This window comes from Neoarius graeffei, chromosome 13 (assembly GCF_027579695.1).
Source record: "Neoarius graeffei isolate fNeoGra1 chromosome 13, fNeoGra1.pri, whole genome shotgun sequence".
Classification (NCBI taxonomy): Eukaryota; Metazoa; Chordata; class Actinopteri; order Siluriformes; family Ariidae; genus Neoarius; species Neoarius graeffei.
In genome coordinates this window covers 8,114,251-8,140,245 of record NC_083581.1, presented here as the reverse complement: position 1 = coordinate 8,140,245, position 25,995 = coordinate 8,114,251, and the positions used below count along the sequence as shown (strand labels likewise).

Sequence of the window (25,995 nt, the reverse complement as noted above, 5' to 3'; positions counted from 1 at the left end):
TTGTCCAAGTAGAAGGTCCGAACCGAAGTCCAGCTTGTGTCTTACAGCCTTCCCCTATGTCCACATTTTCATATGGGTTCAACAGTATTTATTGTTAATTTCCAATGCAGGAAATGAACTGAGTGCACCACTATCTCTTTTACCATAAATAAAAGTCATCCCAGGAAAATAAATTCAAGGCCTTTATTTCAGATTAAAGAAAACAGAAACCTCAGAATAAAATAAATAAAAAAGTACAAAAGAGTGGAATAACTCCTTTTTCTCTTAAATTAAAGAGGTCCCAACCTGAAGAATTGAAGGCCTACGGTTCAAGTAAAAAAGTCAACTCAGAAAACATTAACTAAAAAGTGCAAACAGAGCATTGACTTCACATTTTCTCTTCTTTGTTCTTAAAATAAGGACGTCCCAGCCTAAAAAAATGAGGGCCTACTTTTCAAGAAAAAAAAGTCCACATCTTCAGAAAACAAGTGGCTTTTTGGGGGGGAAATGCAAACAGAACATTTCTTTGAACTTTTCTCTTTTAATTCTTCTTCTTTTACTCTTCTTAATGAGAAAAACGGGCATGTGGCTGACCTGCCAGTAATTTAAATCTTGGTTGGAATGGCGTTAGTGCCATTCTCATGCAGATATGTACAGTTGTGCTCATAAGTTTACATACCCTGGCAGAATCTATGATTCTTTGACCATTTTTCAGAGAATATGAATGATAACACCAAAACATCTTTTCCACTCATGCTTCGTGGTTGGGTGAAACCATTTATTGTCAAGCGACTGTGTTTTTTCTTTTTAAATCATAATGACAACAGAAACTACCCAAATGACCCTGATCAAAAGTTCACATACCCTGGTGATTTTGGCCTGATAACATGCACAGAAGTTGACACAAATGGGTTTGAATGGCTACTAAAGGTAACGTCCTCACCTGTGATCTGTTTGCTTGTAATCAGTGTGTGTGCATAAAAGCTGAGTGAGTTTCTGGGATCCAGACAGACTCTTGCATCTTTCATCCAGCCGCTGACGTTTCTGGATCCCGAGTCATGGGGAAAGCAAAAGAATTGTCAACGGATCTACGGGAAAAGGTAGTTGAACTGTATAAAACAGGAAAGGGATACAAAAAGATATCAACGGAATTGATAATGCCAGTCAGCAGTGTTCAAACTGTGATTAACAAATGGAAAATCAGGGGCTCTGTTAAAACCAAACCACGGTCAGGTAGACCAACAAAAATTTACGCCAAACAGCACAGAGACAAGCCTCAAAACTTCTGGAACAAGGTAATTTGAGGTGATGAGACCAAAATTGAACTTTTTGGCCACAACCATAAACGTTACATTTGGAGAGGTGTCAACAAGGCCTATGATGAAAGGAACACCATTCCTACTGTAAAGCACGGAGGTGGATCGCTGATGTTTTGGGGATGTGTAAGCTACAAAGGCACAGGAAACTTGGTCACAGTTGAAGGAAAGATGAATGCAGCACGTTAACAGCAAATACTGGAGGCAAATTTGCACTCACCAGCCCGGAAGCTGCGCATGGGACATACTTGGACGTTCCAACGTGACAACGATCCAGAACACAAGGCCAAGTCGACCTGTCATTGGCTACAGCAGAACAAAGTGAAGGTTCTGGAGTGGCCATCTCAGTCTCCTGACCTCAACATCATCGAGCCACTCTGGGGAGATCTCAAACGTGCAGTTCATGCAAGACAGCCCAGAAATTTACAGGAACTGGAGGCTTTTTGCCAAGAAGAATGGGCAGCTTTACCATCTGAGAAAATAAAGAGCCTCATCCACAACTACCACAAAAGACTTCAGGCTGTCATTGACGTTAGAGGGGGCAATACACGGTATTAAGAACTGGGGTATGTAAACTTTTGATCAGGGTTATTTGGATGTTTTTTGTTGTCATTATGATTTAAAAATAGAAAACACAGTTGTTTATCAATAAATGGCTTCACCCAACCACTAACCATGAGTGGGAAAAAAGTTTTTGTGTTATCATTCATATTCTCTGAAAAAAGGCTAAGAAAGCAAAAAATTCTGCCAGGGTATGTAAACTTATGAGCACAACTGTAGGTGTTCATTGTTGAGCCTAGAACGGTACTTGGTTTTGACAATGTTCATAGTGGAAAAAGCTGACTCACAGCTGTAAGTCGATCCAAACATAGTCAAGGTGTGCAGTGCTCCTTTGATTAGACCAGGGAACACACTCCAATGTGTTTACGTTGCCCCAAAATCCACGCTACTTTTAAGGAACATTCGTTTGCACGTTGTTGGGCTGTAAATGTATGTGTGATGTGTCGGGTAGACCTGTCATACTGTGCTTGCAGTTGGGTTATTTTGCGTGCCCTCAGCTCGGACTTCAGGGGATAACTTTGCTCAAAAGAGCTGTGCTTTGTTTCGTAGTGGCGCTTCACGTTGCCGCTTTTAATTAATGCCATGTTTTCGGAGCATATGAGGCACACTGGTTTTGAACTGCTCGCCGGAAGAATGAACATATATTTCTCCGTCCATTCATCTTTAAAACAACGATTTTTCTTGTCTACTTTCCGCCGCCTTTTGGAGCAAGCCATGTTGTCTCGGTCGGTTGTCTCTGAACTTAACTCTCTTCCTCTCTGCTTGTTGCTCTGCTGTGGCATGCTGGGTAAACTAATGATTTTATTGGCTCAACTGAGTGAAGCTATTGTCGTATTAACTGGAGTAGCAGCGCCCGCTGTCAATAGCCACGACCATCCAAAATAATGCTTCATGAAAATTACTTAATCTCGTGAATTTACCATTGGTCACGGGTCCGGACAGAACCATCACTGGGTCCGGATCCGAACCGAGGTCCGCCATTTGGTGATGCCTGGTATAGAGACTTATGTAGGACCTATAATTATGAATTGTTTATTAATTATGAATTTATGCTGCTGAGTTAAGGAAAAAAAATCTCAAAGCGTGACAGATTTTAATCAGTTGATACTCATCATTCAAAGTAGAGCGGCGCCTATAATTATTGACACCTTAACGATCTTTTGGAATTGCAAAAGTAGAAAAGACTTTCAATACATAAATTGTGCATGAATAATTACTCAAACTTCCACTGGAAAAAAACGAGTTGATTCCTGATTACTTAGACCCCGTCCACACGTAGCCGGGTATCTGCTAAATCGAAGATATTTTTCTACGTTTTGGCCTGTCATCTACATGAAAACACATCAAAAACGAATATTTAAAAAAACTCCGGGCAAAGTGAAGATTTTTGAAAACTCCGTGTATGCCTTTTCGTGTAGACAGAGATAACCGGAGTTTTGCGTTTTAGAACGTCACAATCTGCGCCAAAAAAATGACAACAAATCTGCCCTGACGTCAAACATCCGACCTTTGTTTACTGCAGAAGCCAGATTAAGCATGGACAAAGAGTAATGGATCGGAGTAGTGCCTTGAAAGCGTTAATTATTGTGCAGGTGCTATTCTGATGTGATTAGGGGGTAGGATTTGGGGAAATAATGCCATCTCTGTTCTGTAAAGTTATCCTACCTCTTGGATTTGTCCTACCAAGCCTACTGCGCATGCGCGAAGCCTACTGCGCATGCGCAGAACACATGACGTCATTACAATTAGCAAGTTCTCATACAGACCGTTTTATTATTCAAAACAAGTCATTACAAATTATTTAACTCCAACAAAGACTCGACCAATATGCACAAAACAAAAATCGGCAAATGTGTGAAATACTCACCGATTTTCTATCAGCCCAGCTGATCGGTGGGACAAAACTACTGTTGAATTTTCCTACCCTCCTGGATTTCGCGCATGCGCAGTAGGCTTGGTAGGACACCATCTACAGGTTTGGAATGCTTATGAACGTGATTGAAAACGCAGATGTTCGGTTATGTGTGGAAGGGATTTTTTTCGAAGATGAGGTGGTGTGGATAAAACATTTTTATAAACGGAGGGGGGAAAAATGTTCGGTTTTAAAAATACCCGGCTACGTGTGTACATGGCCTTAGTGTATCAGATCACGTGACACCGTTCCACAATTATCGACACCTTTGTCCACAGTTATCGACACCGTTTCACAATTTATTTATAAAAAAATATATATAATAATAATCGATATGTGGTATTAAGTTAACAAAACATAGTTTTTATTTAAAATTTGTTTTACACAGACTTATATTTAGTACAAAATATCGTTTATATAAATATATGAATGTCGGTGTTTACGTAAATGAGGAAGTAATTCTAATGTTTGTAAACAAATGAACTGATAATGTTTAATCTGCGTCAGAAAATCTTTTTGTTCCACTTCCTACCCGCTTTCTAAGTATTTTCGTAGATCACATTTTGTTAATCATTCGTTGTTGTTTGTGTTAATTTCTAGTTTTGTAGTTTACCAATAAACGTCAACAGGGAATTGATATTGTAACCACATGAACATCCAGGTCAAAGGTCGCATGTCATTCCTCGAACCAAAACTTTATATTTTTACATCTAAAAATATAAAATGTCTACTGATATTGTGATATTGTGGTAGATATTTACAACAAACTGCAAAAAATATTTTCTGAATGGAACAGAAAAATCTGAATATTTCAAGCATGTAATTTTTTTATATACTAGTAATTTAATTCTGGTCTAATTCTATTTATTGCAATAGGAGTCCAAATACTCTATAAACATTCCATTCTGTTATGAATCAGAAAAAAAATTATTATAAAATCACAGCACTTTTTTTTTTTAAAGTACTTCATCTACTTCAACGGGTGGCACGGTGGTGTAGTGGTTAGCGCTGTCGCCTCACAGCAAGAAGGTCCGGGTTCGAGCCCCGTGGCCGGCGAGGGCCTTTCTGTGCGGAGTTTGCATGTTCTCCCCGTGTCCGCGTGGGTTTCCTCCGGGTGCTCCGGTTTCCCCCACAGTCCAAAGACATGCAGGTTAGGTTAACTGGTGACTCTAAATTGACCGTAGGTGTGAATGTGAGTGTGAATGGTTGTCTGTGTCTATGTGTCAGCCCTGTGATGACCTGGCGACTTGTCCAGGGTGTACCCCGCCTTTCGCCCGTAGTCAGCTGGGATAGGCTCCAGCTTGCCTGCGACCCTGTAGAACAGGATAAAGCAGCTAGAGATAATGAGATGAGATGAGATCTACTTCAACAATGTTACACAAAGATCAATCCATCACAGTTGTAAATGTCACTTAATTTCACAGGGTGTCGATAATGGTGGACACCGGTGAAAGTGATCACTATTATCGACACCTCACGTGACTTCTCAAACGTGTGTTTAGATACAAAACGGCGACTGTCAAATGAAAGCGTAAGAAAGAAATTATGTTTCGACAAGGAGATCATGAAATATCGGCGAATTTGAGAAGTAAAAACATGTCCGTGATCTTTCCACCATGCTTACAGTACCTGCGATGATAACGTCCGGGTTTTCCTCAAATTGCTGATCGTGCTGAAAAAAATTCCATCTCAGGTAACGAGCTGCGTCATCAGACGACAAGATCAAAGGGCTGGGGGGGGGGGGGGTCTTCCGGTTGATTAATTAACCGATAATAACTGTTGTAACTGAAACTCACCTTTGTAAAATGGTTTTTTTATTGGTAAATCTGAAAAGGTGTCGATAATTATGGACTGTCGATAATTGTTCTATATGATTTACAACTATATTTCTAAACTCTGGTCATCATTTTCACATTCTTCATTTTAAAAACTGCATGTCTTTCATTCTGACAGCAACACAAGCGTTTAAGGTTGTGTGTGTGTGTGTGTGTGTGTGTGTGTGTGTGTGCGTTCTTACTGTAACCCTGTCCTTGGCTGCTGTATCCTGTCTGTGATTGGTACTGCTGTTGGTTGAATGTCTGCTGCTGACCTGAGCTCTGCTGATATTGTGACTGCTGTTGGCTATACTGAGGGTTTCCTACAACACCAACACAAATATATTAGAATTGCAACATTCGTGTAACGTGTCACTACGTGCGTCACATTATGCATTTCTACCCACCACTTTCATAATAGTGTTGCGATGAGTCTTCAAATGACCTCTCGTAACTCTGCTCTCCATAAGACGACTGCTGATACGAGTACTCATTGTGACCTATAGGGGGCAAAATATGTTTTTTGTAATTATTATTTGTTTGTACATAAGTAAAATGAGCTAGTCTTGATTTTATCAAGTGACAGACATACCTCAGTGAACAGTCAGCGAGAATGCAGCTTAAAGTGCCATTCCACCATTGGATGTATTCTTTGGCATAAAATACAATATATTTTGACAACATATATAAATGGTATCACTAGATAGAGAAATCTTTTAGCTTCAAAATGATATATCAAACATAATTTTTTGACAACGACAAGTATATTAATTTTGCGACCAAAGTCACCTACCCTTTTAATTTCCGCGCGTGATGTCATCGGCAGGTTCCCCTTCTTGTGTACCACGTGACGTGTGACGTCGCACATATCAGCAATGGCGGATAGAACGCGATAAAAATAATACCAATAAATCTAGCTAATACCAATAAATCTAACTAACTGAAAGATTAACTCAAATTTTTTCGCAATTTTTTTTGGCCCCCATATACGAGGAGAAATGACTCTCTCACTTTGGGGGTTTCCTGGTCTAAAAATAGACCGACACGTGGTACACAAGAAGGGGAACCTGCCAATGACATCACGTTTCATGACCGCGCGGAAATTAAAAGGGTAGGTGACTTTGGTGGCAAAATTAATATACTTGTCATTGTCAAAAAATTATGTTTGATATATCATTTTGAAGCTAAAAAATTTCTCTGTCTAGTCATGTTGTCATAAAATATATTGTATTTTATGCCAAAGAATACATCCAATGGTGGAATGGCACTTTAAGTACAATATGATCAGCCAATCGCAAATTTCATCGGACATCAATGCAGTAGTTCACCGATTTGGCTTCCGGTTTTAATTGTCATAGTAACCTAATACAATGGATATAAAAAGTGTACACACCCTGTTAAAATGATAGGTTTTTTGATGTAAAAAAAAAATGAAGCTACAATAAATAATTTCAAAACTTTTCCCATCTTTAATGTGACCTATAACCTGTACAATTCAACTGAAAAACAAACAAATCTGTTAAGGGGAAAAACATAAAAAAAACAACAACCCTACATTAAGCTGGTTGCGTAAGTGTGCACACCCTTAAACTAATACTTTGTTGAAGCATCTTTTGATTTAATTACAACATTCAGTCTGTTTGGGTTCACACCTACCATCAATTAAAATGACTCTGATTAACCACAAATAAAGTTCAGACATTTCCTCAGTTGCATCCTCCAGCAGAAGCCATGTGAGCTTACAAAGCGTCAAAGGGATCTCATTGTTGAAAGGTATCAGTCAGGAGAAGGGTACAAAAACATTTGCATGTCATTAGATATACCATGGAGCACAGTGAAGACCGTCATCAAGAAGTGGAGAAAATATGGGACAACAGTGACATTACCGAGAATTGGACGTCCCTCCAAGATTGATGAAAAGACGAGACGAAAACTGGTCAGCGAGGCTTCCGAGAGGCCTACAGCAACACTGAAGGAGCTGCAGGAATTTCTGGCAAGTACTGGTTATGTACTACATGTGACAATAATCTCCCGTATTCTCCATATGTCTGGACTATGAGGTAGGGTCAAAGAAAAACATCCTAAATTTTTACAAAAAAAAAAAAATACATCAACTCTCCCAAAAGCATGTGGGAAAATGTGTTACGGTCTGATGAAACCAAGATTGAACTTTTTGGCCACAATTCCAAAAGGTACACTACCGTTCAAAAGTTTGGGGTCACCCAGACAATTTTGTGTTTTCCATGAAAAGTCACACTTTTATTTCCCACCATAAGTTGTAAAATGAATAGAAAATATCGTCAAGACATTTTTCTGGCCATTTTGAGCATTTAATCGACCCCACAAATGTGACGCTCCAGAAACTCAATCTGCTCAAAGGAAGGTCAGTTTTATAGCTTCTCTAAAGAGCTAAAATGTTTTCAGCTGTGCTAACATGATTGTACAAGGGTTTTCTAATCATCCATTAGCCTTCTGAGGCAATGAGCAAACACATTGTACCATTAGAACACTGGAGTGAGAGTTGCTGGAAATGGGCCTCTATACACCTATGGAGATATTGCACCAAAAACCAGACGTTTGCAGCTAGAATAGTCATTTACCACATTAGCAATGTATAGAGTGTATTTCTGATTATTTTAAAGTGATCTTCATTGAAAAGAACAGTGCTTTTCTTTCAAAAATAAGGACATTTCAAAGTGACCCCAAACTTTTGAACAGTAGTGTATGTTTGGTGCAAAAACAACACTGCACATCACCAAAAGAACACCATACCCATGGTGAAGCATGGTGGTGGCGGGATCATGTTTTGGGGTTGTTTTTCTTCAGCTGGAACAGGGGCTTTAGTCAAGGTGGAGGGAATTATGAACAATTCTAAATACCAGTCAATTTTGGCCCCAAACCTTCAGGTGTCTGCTAGAAAGCTAAAGATGAAGAGGAATTTCACCTTTCAGCACAACAATAATCCCAAGCATACACTGAAATCAACAGAAGAATGGTTTCACCAGAAGAAAATTAAAGTTTTGGAACGGCCCAGCCAGAGCCCAGACCTAAATCCAATTGAAAATCTGTGGGGTGACCTGAAGAGGGCTGTGCACAAGAGATGCCCTCGCAACCTGACAGATTTGGAGCGCTTTCGCAAGGAAGAGTGGGAAAATATTGCCAAGTCTAGATGTGGCAGGCTGAAAGACTCCGACCCAAAAAGACTGAATGCTGTAATTAAATCAAAAGGTGCTTCAATAAAGTATTAGTTTAAGGGTGTGCACACTTATGCAACCAGCTTATTTTGTTTGTTTTTCAATTAAATTGTACAGGTTATAGGTCACATTAAAGGTGGGAAAAGTTTTGAAATTATTTATTGTAGTTTCATTTTTTTTACATCAGAAAAACCTATTATATTAATGGGGTGTGTACACTTTTTATATCCACTGTAATTGATAGCTTGCAAAGAAACTTGGGTAACATTTTGATTGATACAATAAAGTTTTCCTAATATGACCTGGCTTGCTACCAAATGCACTCAAGCCAGATGTGGCAGTAGGGGCGTGGTCGAGTGTCAGCTGTGGATGGAGAGGAAGTAGACGAACCAGGAGGTAACGTATGATGAGGCTCGGCTGTGTCTAGCAATTTACTTGTGTATGTGTGTGTGTCTTATTTCCCCCATGAACCAACAAGTGTTACACTAGACTTCAGTGAAGGTGCAAATAGCCAATGAGATTGGAGCTAGGAAAAGGACAGCTGGAGTGGTCATCTAACTCCTATAACTGCATTTATGTAGGTTTATGTATGAGTAGATTCGCGAAATTACAACCCCGATTCAAAAAAAGTTGGGACAAAAGTACAAATTGTAAATAAAAACGGAATGCAATGATGTGGAAGTTTCAAAACTCCATATTTTATTCAGAATAGAACATAGATGACATATCAAATGTTTAAACTGAGAAAATGTATCATTTAAAGAGAAAAATTAGGTGATTTTAAATTTCATGACAACAACACATCTCAAAAAAGTTGGGACAAGGCCATGTTTACCACTGTGAGACATCCCCTTTTCTCTTTACAGCAGTCTGTAAACGTCTGGGGACTGAGGAGACAAGTTGCTCAAGTTTAGGGATAGGAATGTTAACCCATTCTTGTCTAATGTAGGATTCTAGTTGCTCAACTGTCTTAGGTCTTTTTTGCCGTATCTTCCGTTTTAGGATGCGCCAAATGTTTTCTATGGGTGAAAGATCTGGACTGCAGGCTGGCCAGTTCAGTACCCGGACCCTTCTTCTACGCAGCCATGATGCTGTAATTGATGCAGTATGTGGTTTGGCATTGTCATGTTGGAAAATGCAAGGTCTTCCCTGAAAGAGACGTCATCTGGATGGGAGCATATGTTGCTCTAGAACCTGGATATACCTTTCAGCATTGATGGTGTCTTTCCAGATGTGTAAGCTGCCCATGCCACACGCACTAATGCAACCCCATACCATCAGAGATGCAGGCTTCTGAACTGAGCACTGATAACAACTTGGGTCGTCCTTCTCCTCTTTAGTCCGAATGACACGGCGTCCCTGATTTCCATAAAGAACTTCACATTTTGATTCGTCTGACCACAGAACAGTTTTCCACTTTGCCACAGTCCATTTTAAATGAGCCTTGGCCCAGAGAAGACGTCTGCACTTCTGGATCATGTTTAGATACGGCTTCTTCTTTGAACTATAGAGTTTTAGCTGGCAACGGCGGATGGCACGGTGAATTGTGTTCACAGATAATGTTCTCTGGAAATATTCCTGAGCCCATTTTGTGATTTCCAATACAGAAGCATGCCTGTATGTGATGCAGTGCCGTCTAAGGGCCCGAAGATCACGGGCACCCAGTATGGTTTTCCGGCCTTGACCCTGACACACAGAGATTCTTCCAGATTCTCTGAATCTTTTGATGATATTATGCACTGTAGATGATGATATGTTCAAACTCTTTGCAATTTTACACTGTCGAACTCCTTTCTGATATTGCTCCACTATTTGTTGGCGCAGAATTAGGGGGATTGGTGATCCTCTTCCCATCTTTACTTCCGAGAGCCGCTGCCACTCCAAGATGCTCTTTTTATACCCAGTCATGTTAATGACCTATTGCCAATTGACCTAATGAGTTGCAATTTGGTCCTCCAGCTGTTCCTTTTTTGTACCTTTAACTTTTCCAGCGTCTTATTGCCCCTGTCCCAACTTTTTTGAGATGTGCTGCTGTCATGAAATTTCAAATGAGCCAATATTTGGCATGAAATTTCAAAATGTCTCACTTTCGACATTTGATATGTTGTCTATGTTCTATTGTGAATACAATATCAGTTTTTGAGATTTGTAAATTATTGCATTCCGTTTTTATTTACAATTTGTACTTTGTCCCAACTTTTTTGGAATCGGGGTTGTCTCATCTCATCTCATTATATCTAGCCACTTTATCCTGTTCTACAGGGTCGCAGGCAAGCTGGAGCCTATCCCAGCTGACTACGGCCCTGGACAAGTCGCCAGGTCATCACAGGGCTGACACATAGACACAGACAACCATTCACACTCACATTCACACCTACGGTCAATTTAGAGTCACCAGTTAACCTAACCTGCATGTCTTTGGACTGTGGGGGAAACCGGAGCACCCGGAGGAAACCCACGCGGACACGGGGAGAACATGCAAACTCCGCATAGAAAGGCCCTCGCCGGCCACGGGGCTCGAACCCGGACCTTCTTGCTGTGAGGCGACAGCACTAACCACTACACCACCGTGCCGCAGAATCGGGGTTGTATTTTTTTTAATTTTATTTTTAAATGGTAAACACTTAGTTGATCAAAGAAGTGAAAAGAAGATGCTTGGATTTGGCCAAATAAAATTGAGAGCTGAAAGCAAATACTGTAATGTACCAATGACCATTATAACGAGTTGGACAGTTATGTTATTATTTTTGTATATATCATTCCAGCACTAGTTCATTGCCCAATACTGAAAGAGAAAAGGACATCCACAATACGTCCAGTCAGATACATATATGTTATTTACCAGCTGGGAGGTCCGTATCGTGAAATACCGTGACCGAGGTCTTGAAAGTACTGAGCGAGGCCCTCTGGGCCGAGGTCAGTATTCAAGGCCGAGGTCACGATATTTCACCATACGGACCGACCTTAAGCTGCTAAATAATATATTTATTTTTTTCTTTACCAAATTCTAACAGAAAACGAGAGCACCCAAAAGGGACAACTGCGGCGAGCCGCCATTTTGAATCCTCATTAACGGCTATAATGCAAATGGATTCCTGCTCGGTATACAAGTGCACTTCCATGGCAGGAAAAAAACTACATTTTGCCGCCTATGTAGTCCCCTGTTTATACAAAATTGAGTCATTCAGGATTCAGCCATGTTTTTGCTCGGCGTTAGCAACAGTTAGAGGTTTTTCGCTTTCTCCTGAAATGTTTTCTTTTATTTCTTCTTCCTCAGGGTAGTAAAACTCGCTTTCGCTGTGAACACTGTCGTTATCGCTATCCATGATGTAAAATTAATCCTATTCTCCTGAGAAATGCTGGCAAAAATGTATAAGATTTTTGATAATCTTATAAATAAATCTTATAAAAAAAAAAGATAAATGTTGACAAAAAATACTACTATGTTTGTTGCTGTTGTGAACGAGCGAGTCGCCAGAGGTCCATAACCGGAGTCCGTAACTCCAGCCAATCAGAGCGCAGGATTTGATGGAAACTGGACCGCGAAAAAAATATGTAGTTACTGACTGAGTGGACGGGCCAGACGGGAAAATATTTGGCCAAATATTTTCCCGTCCCACCCGACCTAACTCCAGTCAATGAGCATTTGATCATATGACCTTTTTTAACCAACATACACAGTGGAAAACAATGAACAATGGTGTGCGAAAATCTTACTGTTCTTGTTGCCAAGGTAGCATTGAATACTTTGCGAAAAGGAAGACAAAGTGCCAGGTTCGTAGTCTAAATTTCCTTTTTTCTTTGCTTTTTTTAATATAGGAATTGCATAGCAAGCGTCTAGCTCCTTAGAAGGGATGACTGTTACATCTCATTCCTCCTTAACTTCAGCAAGAAATCTTCTGAAAATGTTCATGTCATAGTTTTTTTTTTTTTTTTTACGGTGTTTTCTTGTTATTGTCCTTGCATAAACAAGTGAATTTCTTCACTTAAAAGTTTTTTTTTTTCATTTTCTTTGACAATTTCAGCTTGGGCGGCACGGTGGCGTAAGTGGTTAGCGCTGCCGCCTCACAGCAAGAAGGTTCTGGGTTCGAGCCCCGTGGCCGGCGAGGGCCTTTCTGTGCGGAGTTTGCATGTTCTCCCCGTGTCCGCGTGGGTTTCCTCCGGGTGCTCCGGTTTCCCCCACAGTCCAAAGACATGCAGGTTAGGTTAACTGGTGACTCTAAATTGACCGTAGGTGTGAATGTGAGTGTGAATGGTTGTCTGTGTCTATGTGTCAGCCCTGTGATGACCTGGCGACTTGTCCAGGGTGTACCCCGCCTTTCGCCCGTAGTCAGCTGGGATAGGCTCCAGCTTGCCTGCGACCCTGTAGAACAGGATAAAGTGGCTAGAGATAATGAGAGAGATGAGAGAATTTCAGCTTGTTCAATAAGGTCTGTGTCTGATAAATCATCTGGAAAATAAAATTCACTTTCACTGTGCTCAGTTTTGTGGCTCATTTTTCAAAGTAACAATTCAGAGCAAAATGAAAATGGCGGAAGCGAGGAAAACAGGTCCGGGGCCGCATACAGCTTTTTCCAGACCAGATTCAAACATCCGTATCTGCCCAATAACGTGACTTTTCCCAATGTTTTTTTTTTAAAGAGTGCGTGCACACGGGTCCGTACAGGTCATATGATAAATATGTGTATTGCACACATCTCCATATCTAATTCCATACGAAAGAAAAAGAAAAAGGTACCAGATCTGAAATTTCGTCACACCAAAGGCACTTGCAATTAAAGACTCAGCTTCTGAGACTCAGCTTAAAACCCAATAATATAAAAAACACAAAATATAGCACAGAAAAACACGTTTGACCTTGTAATTAATGAACTGCAAATAACTAAAAATATTTTTTTAAAAATTACAGAAGCGAAAATGAAGCGAAGCAGAAGTAGAAGGTGTGATAGGCGTTTTCAGGAGGTGGATATCCGTGTCAGTTGCTTATATGAGCGTGTGTGAGGATCCGTGTGATTACCATCAGGGTAATACTGCTGGTTTACAGGCTCGCTGGAGCTTGGAGTGTGTCCGTACTGCTCTCCGTAGAACTCCTCCTGACCCATGTACTGTGATCCTGAAACACAAGGCAACACCACGGTTGATTAATCAGATCTGATCTGATCAAACTGCCCAAATTCTCCACTGCAGAAGCAGCTGAGGGGCGAATCAGTGGCTTCAAGCGTATAAAAGTGGATGTAGAGAGAATGTACTATGGTGGGCTCATTTTGAAGGCGTTTGTGTTGACTTCCATATCTTTATCGAGAGATAGCACTTAATTATTGGTTATATTTGTGAGAATGAATAGATAGTTGACTGTAATACACCTGGATGGAAGGTTTAGAATGGAGTAATCTACATTAGTACTTTCTTTATAATGAAAGATGAACAGATCAGCTAATATGTAGCATCTCATCTCATCTCATTATCTCTAGCCACTTTATCCTGTTCTACAGGGTCGCAGGCAAGCTGGAGCCTATCCCAGCTGACTACGGGTGAAAGGCGGGGTACACCCTGGACAAGTCGCCAGGTCATCACAGGGCTGACACATAGACACAGACAACCATTCACACTCACATTCACACCTACGGTCAATTTAGAGTCACCAGTTAACCTAACCTGCATGTCTTTGGACTGTGGGGGAAACCGGAGCACCCGGAGGAAACCCACGCGGACACGGGGAGAACATGCAAACTCCACACAGAAAGGCCCTCGCCGGCCACGGGGCTCGAACCCGGACCTTCTTGCTGTGAGGCGACAGCGCTAACCACTACACCACCGTGCCACCCCTAATATGTAGCATGAGAAGATATAAAAATATTCCTTATTTTGGAACAGAGTGAAAAATGGAGGGTCTAAATCAAAGTTTTTCAACTGGTGGGCCCTTTAAGATTGGGTTGTGGACTGCTGGGAAGAAAAAAGTAATGTTGTGAAATGCAAATGATAAATACGGAAGCCGCGAGAGGCCCTTCATTTAATCTTTTTTTATTCACCTTGTTATCCCGAGATAACAACATAATTAATTCAGGATCTCGAGAAAACAACACAACTAATTCGAGATCTCGAGAAAACAAAACAATTATTCCGTGATCTCGAGAAAGCAAGACAATTATTTCATGATCTTGAGAAAACAGCTGAGATTTCTAGCAGAGCTGCGCCACCTGTGGGTCAGACAACGAAGACTTAGAAATTGGCGGACATGTAACAGAGCAGAAATGGCTTTTTACGATGCCTTGATAGAGAGGGGGGCCAGTCTTCTGCGGAGGTGCCGCGGACTAATTTTGAAATTATCCCTTATTAAAAGACTTAATGCAATCTCTCCCTGTGTCAACCCCTGATCAAAATATTGCCTTATTAGGTGATCGATTATTCCAGACATTCTAATGACCAAAGTTGCGTCTATACAGAATGAGAAATAGCCCCAAAGTCAGCATATCACAAGTCTCTTGGCGCACCTGAATGAACCATTTCTCAGCTGTTTACTCGAGACCACGGAATAATTGTTTTGTTTTCTCGAGATCTCGAATTAGTTGTGTTGTTTTCTTGAGATCCTGAATTAATTATGTCGTTATCTTGGGATAACAAGGTGAATAAAAAAAGATTATATGAAGGGCCTCTCTCGGCTTCCGTACATTAAAAAAAAAAAAAAATCACATGAAAAAACATGGAAAAATACGACAATAATAGGGATGGTGCTAGGATTTTTCGTTCTGGGTCCAGGGACCCACACGACTGGCCAAACTGGGGTCCCTGGAATTTTTTGTGGGTCCCAAATATTTTATATATTCTTCTATATAACAATCAGAGAAAGGGAAAAAAGGTGTGTGTATATTATATATATATATTTTTCCCCATTCATTCAGTCATACAGTCGCAGTCTGCAGCCACGATCTTGCCATTTTTTCCCGCTGACAATCCACAGAGTGAAACGTTTTTCGGTCATTCTTTGCGAGTGGTTAACCTGGAGGACTTTCACTGATGCCACGATTTTTTTGTTTATCATGCAGCGTCCACCATATTACCAGGCAAACAAAGAAACAGCCACAACAGTTAATAATGAAAATTGAGACGACTGCAGTCAGTATGATCTCTCTGAAACTATTAAAAATTTATTTTATACCAGCAGATTGTGTTTCATCCAAAAGCTGAAACATGCAGGCATCACAGATCCATATAATTTACCCACAAATTTATTTATTTATTCATTCTGCACACTGCTCTCTCTCTCTTTGTGTGTGTGTGTGTGTGTGTGTGTGTTCACTGCTTCAGATGGATTAATTGCAGAGGAGGAATTTTGCTGTGTGAGTTTACATGTGTCAAAAAAAAAAGGCTTATTATTATTTTTACCCACAAATGTATTTATTCTGGGCGGCACGGTGGTGCAGTGGTTAGCGCTGTCGCCTCACAGCAAGAAGGTCCGGGTTCGAGCCCCGTGGCCGGCGAGGGCCTTTCTGTGCGGAGTTTGCATGTTCTCCCCGTGTCCGCGTGGGTTTCCTCCGGGTGCTCCGGTTTCCCCCACAGTCCAAAGACATGCAGGTTAGGTTAACTGGTGACTCTAAATTGACCGTAGGTGTGAATGTGAGTGTGAATGGTTGTCTGTGTCTATGTGTCAGCCCTGTGATGACCTGGCGACTTGTCCAGGGTGTACCCTGCCTCTCGCCCGTAGTCAGCTGGGATAGGTTCCAGCTTGCCTGCGACCCTGTAGAACAGGATAAAGCGGCTAGAGATGATGAGATGTATTTATTCCACTTGAAAAAGTGTACGGCAAACCAGCTACCGAATTTGGGACACTACAACATCTTGAACTATACTGGAGATGCTAAAGGCAGACAAAAGTACAGATGCCTCCCAATATTTTGAGGCAGGTTTTGTGCCGGAATGGTATGGGAAATTCCTGATAAAGAAAAATACCTTCTTATAAAATACCTTATTAAAACAATACTCGAAAACAAAACCGCACAAAAATACGATAAAAGCAACAAAATATGGAATAAAAGTATCTGATGGCAAGAACGTATCCTTTTTTATTTTTCAAGGATTATTATTATAGCATTTTTCACAAGTTGCTCCTGCCATTTCGCCGGTTTGTTTACATTCTTCATCTTTAAGCATGAAAATTTGTTGAAGTTCTTTTAGACTGGTTCAAAAACTCAAAGAAGTTTGAAAATTACAGAACTGAAATGTCCAAGGAATAATTAAATAAATGCCTAAAGCTATCTAATACCTTGGCATGACAGCAAAACGGCACTTAATACAAAAAAACCAAACAAACAAACAAAAAAAAACCTCTAATGTCAATTCATGCAGCCATCGATAGGTTTTTAAGAAGTCCGCCACAGAGGAAATGATTTTGTTGGATGTTTTGTATACAGTTTTTATTTATCGAATTTGCAAAAAATAAAAATGCCCAGTTTCTCAAAATCCAGTGAATGTGGATAGAATAAAACAGTTATTCCACTCAATCTCATCGTACATGGCTTATAGTAATAATAATAATAATACATCTGTTTTGTATAGCGCTTTTCATGGTACTCAAAGACGCTTTACAGGAAGTTCAAACACACACACACACACACACATACACACACACAGATACAGACAACAGATAAATAGTAGACAAAGAAAGAAAAAAAAAATAAAAAATATAATAAATAAATAAATAAAAAGTAAAAAGTCCACCAAGTAGGGGTCAGGATGTAATTCCCGTGGTGTAGCAGCCACAGTCCCACCAAAAGGCACACGAAAACAAGTCCCACATCTCCAGCACCGCCGCCATGACGCCGTCAGCAACATCGCTCAAACACCACGTCATGGATCAACAAAGCGAGCAGAGAAGCTCCGCCACGCAAAGCGCTGGTGTGTCCCAAACCGCCTGCACAGCCACCGCGACACCACCGAGCAACATCGCTCGGAACATCACGCCAAGCGTTAAAGCACAGAGCACTGGACAACCATGAAGTAAAATGATCAACGACCTCAGTGCAGTCCACAGCTGGGAGCGCAGGCATCGCCCACGGCGAACCAAGGCCTGGAGGGAACCGACGCCCAAAACTAGGTCCGGAGCTACCACACAACCGGTGGAGAAAACACTCAAACAAACATCAAACTACACAAACACACAGAAAAAAATAGAAAAAGAAATAAAATAAAACAAAAAAACCCCCACAAAAAAGCTCCAGTGAGAAGCGGCAGCCAGAACGCGCACAACGTACTCTCAACCGGAAACGGAAACAAACACATACACATCAACTGGGTGTTATGCGCCTCATCGACTATCAGCTCATGTATGACTCGATTTCGTGGAATAACTGTTAAATATCTCCATCATGCATCAACCATCACACTGTCAGATTCAGAACTGAAACTAAACGCTTCACAGTGTTGGGCAAATTACTTCAAAACTGTTTTGCATTATTTATTACTTGTTACTGTCATTTTAAAGTAATTAATTAGTTACATTACAATATTACTGTATTTAAAATGTAAGGCATTACACTACTATTGCATTACTTTTAAGTTACTCTCACCAAAATAACTGGAAGTATGGATTTGGCAATCTAAATGTAGCTCAAGACGCTCAATTAGCTCATCACACATCCAGTGGAAGGTAATGTGGTATCTGACTGAGCTAGGCTTAGGGCCCGTGGACGCTGTCGGGTAAAAACGACTAAATATTTTATCGGAAGTGCCTTTCGTCTACACGGGGACGGCGTTTCCAAGGCTGAAAAACGGAAAAAATTGAAAACGCCTTCCAGAGTGGATAAGTTAAAAACAGCCCCCGTTGCATATCCGTCTAAACTACCCAATACGCGAAACTCTGCTCGGATCTGCTCACGTCGGGTACGCGTTTACGTCATACATATGTCATATACTGTACATGCCAGCCCGGGAAGTAAGAAAGTAAGTAAAAAAGTAAGAGCATGTCTGATTACATCGATCCAACGGACCTTCAAGCTGCTCTGGCAACTTTAATAAACGTCCAGGAGTCCTTCGAACATCTATACCGAATCTGCACATATACCGTTAATGAACAGAGGCGGGTATAGTATGCTCGTACTTTTTTACTTACTTTCTTACTTACCATAGCCAGAGTAGTCAAAGTTTTCGCGGCGCAGATGTGCAGATCAGACAAGACGGAAGACGCTGCGCATGCGTGCAGACATAGCGGAGGTCTTTCACAGCACCACCTAGCCGCCTGGCATGCACATCCAATTGAATTCCACACATTTATGCGTCACCGTATAGACGCAGATTTCCTCCTTGAAAACGGTCGTGTAGACGCGGAAAAAAGTGAGAACGAAAACGGACTTTTGCGTTTTTGTTTCAGACCGTCCCTGTGTAAAGTGGGCCTTATGGTTAAAAACACTAGAATATAATAGCCACAGTGATGGCTCATGGCACAATACCGTACAAGGAACAATCATCGCAAGAACAGACAAAAGGTGAAAGTCTGGCAAATTGTGATAGAAATACTGTAACTTTAGGCCTCTTCATATTAACATTAATTGAACTGTATTGTATTGTAATGTCTAAAGATATGACAGGATACAAAATTAGCATTTCTATGCCTTTATTGTTTTCAAGTTTACAGCATTAAGCGTAGTTTATGCTTCATTAAAAAAAAAAAGATTAGCCCTAAGGGATATGACTCCATTTCAGAAATTTAACAAAAATGAACATAATATGGCAAATCGTAGCCTACAATAAAACTGGCCTGAAAAAAACCCACAAGCCTTTTAAATCACAGCTAGACGATGACTATTAGCTATATGAGGCTACCCAGTCACATTTCGAAAAACAGAATTAGAAATAACAAAATCAAAGTGCTTTTAATGATATTGAAGTGCTTAGGCATATTAGCCCTTGAAGGAAAGGCAGCTCAATCACTTTAGTCTGACTTCCGACCAGAAAAAAAACTCAGTTATACAGGCAGGCCTGCTGACAGGGGGGGACAAATGGGTATATTGTCCCGGGCCCAGGAATGGGGAGGGCCCAGAACTGGGCTCTCATGAATTTGCGATTAAATTATTTTATTTCATTTCAAAATGTGTTGATTTGGGGGAGAAATGTGCTACTGTATATTTGCATTCAATAAATGATTTCTAGATCTTTTGCCTTTATTGTCTTTGAAAAAGGCATCAAGAACCCCCTACCACCCCTAATGCAAAAATGGTTTGGTCTGACTCTTTGATTAAGGGGAAAAAAACGACATCGTTCGATCATAGCGCTTGTGCGTGCCATTTGCCAACATGCACAAGTCAGGAGCACAGAAAAGAAAAGAGAAAAAGAGAGGAAGAAACCAAGAGACTCAGAGGCTCACTGCATAAATATTTTAAAAAAAGATTCAGATGATGCAGCAGGTACTAGCAAAGGCAGTGGGGCAGCTGAGCCAGGTAAGACACAGCCAACTTTTTCCAGCCCTGTAAAGTAACCCCAACCAAGGCACGCACGGCACGCAATTCATGTTACAAACGAGGGGAGAGCAAGTCACACTGAACACCATATCAAACGCACAGGGCATTGAATCATTTCATAACCACAACGGCTTAATAACATTGTGTTTCATATATCTGATTGAAGCTAAGAATATTCACATTAGCCCGCAATCATATCCCGCCGTTTCTCGAGCGGTGTTTTCTTCTCTGCTTTTCACACTGGACAGTACACACGCACAGTATATTATGTTTGCCCCCAGCCCTGCCCGAAATCCCCCGTCCATCGCTGCTCCTTCAAGAGCACCCCAATCGCGTGATTATAGTAGACTATCCACGAGTTTAGGAATACCTTTTTGAATACCTGTCATTTAAGGGTTGGAGTGAGTAGAGACTGGGATAAGAGAGGTGGGTGGGTGTGTGGGTTGGCCCGGGGGGGGGTTGTTAGGGGGGGCCCATTCAGAGCATTTTGTCCCAGGCCCAGCCAAAGCTGTCAGCGGCCCTGTATACAGGACAAAAATGTAAACAAACTGTCAGCATATCTTCAACAACATGCTCCGCCACAAGTCTCCTAACCTCCTGAGGCTGAAGGAGCATCTCAGAGCGGCAGAACGTTAATTTTGGCTGCTTTGTGATTTTATCGCCACTCTCATCCTCCGCCTGCTTCCTTGCTAACTTCATGTTACTATGGCACCTCTGTAAATGTTTAGTTAAATTACTGGTGCTATTTCGGGAAGTGGACAGTTCTTCAGGTTTAGCACACAAAGTGCATTTGACTACGATGTTCTTCACATTCTTATTTTTCACAAACTTAAAGTAACGGGCGTGTGCCCATCTGGAGAACGTGCTATCCGACATTAGATCAGCTGCAGGTTCACTCATCTTTCTCTCCTGTCTGACTAGCCTAAAGGAAAAGGAAGTGAAACATTTTGCGCGGACGTTTCACCTCTGCTGATCTCGCGTGATTTTGGCGAATTTGTATGAAGGAAAAAAAGCCCACCACTTCATTCCAGGTTAAAAATGCATTGTAACGCGCGTTACTGACATTTGTACCGAGTAAAATATTACCAAATTTCTTCTGTAATGCCTTACATTACTGCGTTACTGCAAAAAGCAATGCATTACAGTAATTCGTTACTTTTGTAACGCGTTACTCCCAACACTGACGCTTCATCTAGAGAGAACATAGAAGACTTTTACACCAGACTTACCTTGCTGAGCAGGACGATAGTTTCCGATAGGCCTTTGTGAGACCATACTGTTGCCTTGATTACTTTGCCCCATCATGCCCATGGTCTGTTGCCCCTGATAGTGCTGACCTCCAGAAGAGGAGTAATGGGGTCCTGAACCTTGCTGATGCATCATCGAGACTAAGGAAAATCACACATTACCTTCACACTGATTATATCTAAATAAAATTTGAAAAAAAGTTAATAATAATAATAATAAGTCATGGAGGTCAAGGAGAAGCATCAGATACAGCCAGAGAAAACTGAAAAACTATTCAGGGAGAACTTAGAAGGAGAAACTCATAGGGAGAAATTAATTTTGAAATAAACAGCAGAAGCCAAGCTCAGGTAAGTGCTTGCATGGAGAGTTCATTAAAGTCGTTAGAGAGGGGTCAAATTAAAGTTGTTAGGGCGGGGGTTGTTAAAGGAGGAGGGTAAATAATCACCGTGATGAACTGAATGTGTTTGTCTTTGGCTGTCTTCTGCCTCTTATTCAAGCACAGGAACTTTGAAATCCTAATACAACAACATGAAATACTGTATGTACTGGGATATTAAACATTAAGCAAAATTGGGGGAAAAAAACAAACAAAAAAACAACAACCACAAGCCAGAAATGTAATAAAACTCTCAAACACCAGCTGAACTTTGGCCCAACTAAGACCTGTCCTAATGGGTGCGGTTCTAAATAAACACAACACCACACCACAAGGGTCGAGAATCAGAACTGTCCTGAGTTAACGATGTTTGTTAAATTAACTTTTACTGGTTTATTTTTACACTTTTTAAATCCTTTGCTCACTAGTTTGCTTTCATCTGGTGGTTTAGCTTTCATTTGAGAGTTTACTTTCTCTTGTTAAGTTATCTTTTGCTTATACAAGATATATCCAGGAATTTCTACCTAGGTGCCCGGCATTACAGAAATTCTGCCAAAGATATTGGAACGTCAAGAGTTATTAGCTCATCCGGCCGACAGGTGATGAGTTTATGCCATCATGTGTTGTTCGGCGTCATCCACATTTCAGGAAAATCTCTTCTTCTCTCTCAATTCTTCACCAATTTTTATTCTTTTTGGTAGGAAGGTAGGTCTGCCTCGGCTGCATATGGCTTCTATCTAAATTTGCATAATTGCAACTAATAATTAAGTTCTGGACTAATTACTGTAAGCCTTAATGAGTAGTTCAACAAAAATCGTGTCTTCTCGCCGTTTTGGATTCTTTCTGGCAAACAGGTTGGTATTCTGACGGTGTATATAGCTTCTATATGTAGCTTATATATAGCTTACAACATTTATTGTGCAAGGTGGCCCACTTTAGATCGTCCCTTCTGGACTAGACAGGGTCAGAGTGAGCTACGCCATCATTGACTGTCTCGTTCACTATTTGTACTCTCGACAAAACCAACATTTTTTTTAAGATTTAAGTTTCCCTGGAGCTATTGTAGGCTACAGCTCAAAGGGTTGCTGGTTCGATTCCTGGGAAAAATGTGAGGGAAGTTGAGTGAATGAATGGCATTTCCCCTTCCCTCTACATCATGGCACCTAACCCCCAACTGCTCCCCGGGCGCTGTAGCATGGCTGCCCACTGCTCTGGGCATGTGTGTGTGCTCACTGCTCACTTGTACAGTGGTGCTTGAAAGTTTGCGAACCCTTTAGAATTTTCTATATTTCTGCATAAATAGGACCTAAAACATCATCAGATTTTCACACAAGTCCTAAAAGTAGATAAAGAGAACGCAGTTAAACAAATGAGACAAAAATATTAGACTTGGTCATTTATTTCTTGAGGAAAATGATCCAATATTACATATCTGTGAGTGGCAAAAGTATGTGAACCTTTGCTTTCAGTATCTGGTGTGACCCCCTTGTGCAGCAATAACTGCAACTAAACGTTTGCGGTAACTGTTGATCAGTCCTGCACACCGGCTTGGAGGAATTTTAGCCTGTTCCTCCATACAGAACAGCTTCAACTCTGGGATATTGGTGGGTTTACTCACATGAACTCCTCGATTCAGGTCCTTACACAACATTTTGATTGGATTAAGGTCAGGACTTTGACTTGGCCATTCCTAAACATTAACTTTATTCTTCTTTAACCATTCTTTGGTAGAACGACTTGTGTGCTTAGGGTCGTTGTCTTGCTGCATGACCCACTTTCTCTTGAGATTCAGTTCATGGACAGATGTCCTGACATTTTCCTTTAGAATTCGCTGGTATAATTTAGGATTCATTGTTCCATCAATGATGGCAAGCCGTCCTGGCTCAGATGCAGCAAAACACTGCATTCCATGATACTGCCACCACCATGTTTCACAGATGGGATAAGGTTCTTATGCTGGAATGCAGTGTTTTCCTTTCTCCAAACATAACGCTTCTCATTTAAACCAAAAAGTTCTATTTTGGTCTCATCCATCCACATGATCTTTAGCAAACTGCAGATGAGCAGCAATGTTCTTTTTGGAGAGCAGTGGCTTTCTCCTTGCAACCCTGCCATGCACACCATTGTTGTTCAGTGTTCTCCTGATGGTGGACTCATGAACATTAGCCAATGTGAGAGAGGCCTTCAGTTGCTTAGAAGTTACCCTGGGGTCCTTTGTGACCTCGCCGACTATTACACACCTTGCTCTTGGAGTGATCTTTGTTGGTCGACCACTCCTGGGGAGGGTAACAATGGTCTTGAATTTCCTCCATTTGTACACAATCTGTCTGACTGTAGATTGGTGGAGTCCAAACTCTTTAGAGATGGTTTTGTAACCTTTTCCAGCCTGATGAGCATCAACAATGCTTTGTCTGAGGTCCTCAGATATTTTCTTTGTTCATGCCATGATGCACTTCCACAAACCTGTGTTGTGAAGATCAGACTTTGATAGATTCCTGTTCTTTAAATAAAACAGGGTGCCCACTCACACCTGATTGTCATCCCATTGATTGAAAACACCTGACTCTAATTTCACCTTCAAATTAACTGCTAATCCTAGAGGTTCACATACTTTTGCCACTCACAGATATGTAATATTGGTTCATTTTCCTCAATAAATAAATGACCAAGTATAATATTTTTGTCTCATTTGTTTAACTGGGTTCTCTTTATCTACTTTTAGGACTTGTGTGAAAATCTGATGATGTTTTAGGTCCTATTTATGCAGAAATACAGAAAATTCTAAAGGGTTCACAAACTTTCAAGCACCACTGTATGTGTGTGTTCACTGCTTCAGATGGGTTAAATGCAGAGGAGGAGTGTCCATGTGACAAATAAAGGCTTCTTCTCGCTAATTCACTAATAAATGGCTAGTGTACGGGATTACAGTACAGCACATGGTAACTAAGGGATAAAATATGTTGAAGTGTGCTATTTTATGAAAATAACAATGGTGGGTGTTGTATGATTAGGTGTAATTAGACCGAGTTTATACTTAATGTGTGATTTTGTCTGTGCATTCAGAAGCAGCGGCAATGTGAGTGGCATTGTTCACAACTCACTGTGCATATCTTTTGTACATCTGGGGGTATAAAAGTAACATCCAATAGACGGCACGTCACAGCCAAAATACCCCTGTCTGTCAGTTTTCTAAATCAAACTGTGAAAAGTTAGCGTTTCCATGCACAGTGATGGTTGGTGAGCTCTATCTCTGTTTGAAACATTCTGCTGTCGTTATGATTATTGTCATGAGCATTGACTTTCATTCAAAAGTATTGACAAATTTAGGAAATTCAGAACACTGGTATGCCAGACGGACCTCTCAGTAGGTTGGAAGGCTATGTTTAATTCAAACACAAGGAGTAATAGGAAAATCAGTTAGTGTTAGTAATCAAATATACCATGCACTCAGAGGATCCAGGTGAAATTATGGATTCTCTGAGGTGACTGGCGCAGTCCTGAAGAAAATAGTACTATGCCAGTCACCTCAGAGAATCCACAAGATCAACTGCGAGCTGCTACTCAATTACGTATCCCCCCCGCTCATATCAGAATGCAAGCAATCGAAGGAATAGGACACTTATTATGAATGCTGACTTCAACAAATAATTAACCCTGAAACAAGTAAGTAAAGAGCAGTGTCTCTCCCCAGTGATTTCAAATAGCATCCTGGAAAACTGTTATTTTGAAATAGTATTTTGCTTCTTGAAATAGTGTCAAAATCCACCCTATATGTTTCGTAAATACATTCAGTCGGTAAACAGGAAGTCGATGAGCGACAGACCTGAAAACGGTATACATGGTATAGAACCCCAAGCTGAAGCTCTGTACCAAATATCAAGCAGTTGTGATTTGTAGTTGCTGAGAAAAATGTTACGAAAATTTTGTAAATCCACGCTATATGTTTCACAAATACATTCAGTCGGTAAACAGGAAGTCAATGAGCGACAGACCTGAAAATGGTATACACGGTATAGAACCCCAAGCTGAAGCTCGGTACCAAATATCAAGCAGTTGTGATTTGTAGTTGCTGAGAAAAATGTTACGAAAATTTTGTAAATCCACGCTATATGTTTCACAAATACATTCAGTTGGTAAACAGGAAG

The 25,995-nt window shown here is 40.8% G+C and overlaps 1 protein-coding gene across 1 annotated transcript in view; it reads right to left on the bottom strand.

The window, feature by feature from the left end:
- The window catches only part of LOC132895989 (calcium-responsive transactivator-like), an 80,092-nt gene that overhangs the window by 37,289 nt on the left and 16,808 nt on the right, over positions 1-25,995 (bottom strand). Inside the window, exons 6-9 of the mRNA XM_060936715.1 lie at positions 21,447-21,614; positions 13,794-13,889; positions 5,990-6,082; positions 5,786-5,905 (exon numbers count right to left, since the gene is read on the bottom strand). Coding sequence (XP_060792698.1) covers positions 5,786-5,905; positions 5,990-6,082; positions 13,794-13,889; positions 21,447-21,614 — 477 coding nt within the window. The remainder of the gene's footprint in view (positions 1-5,785; positions 5,906-5,989; positions 6,083-13,793; positions 13,890-21,446; positions 21,615-25,995) is intronic.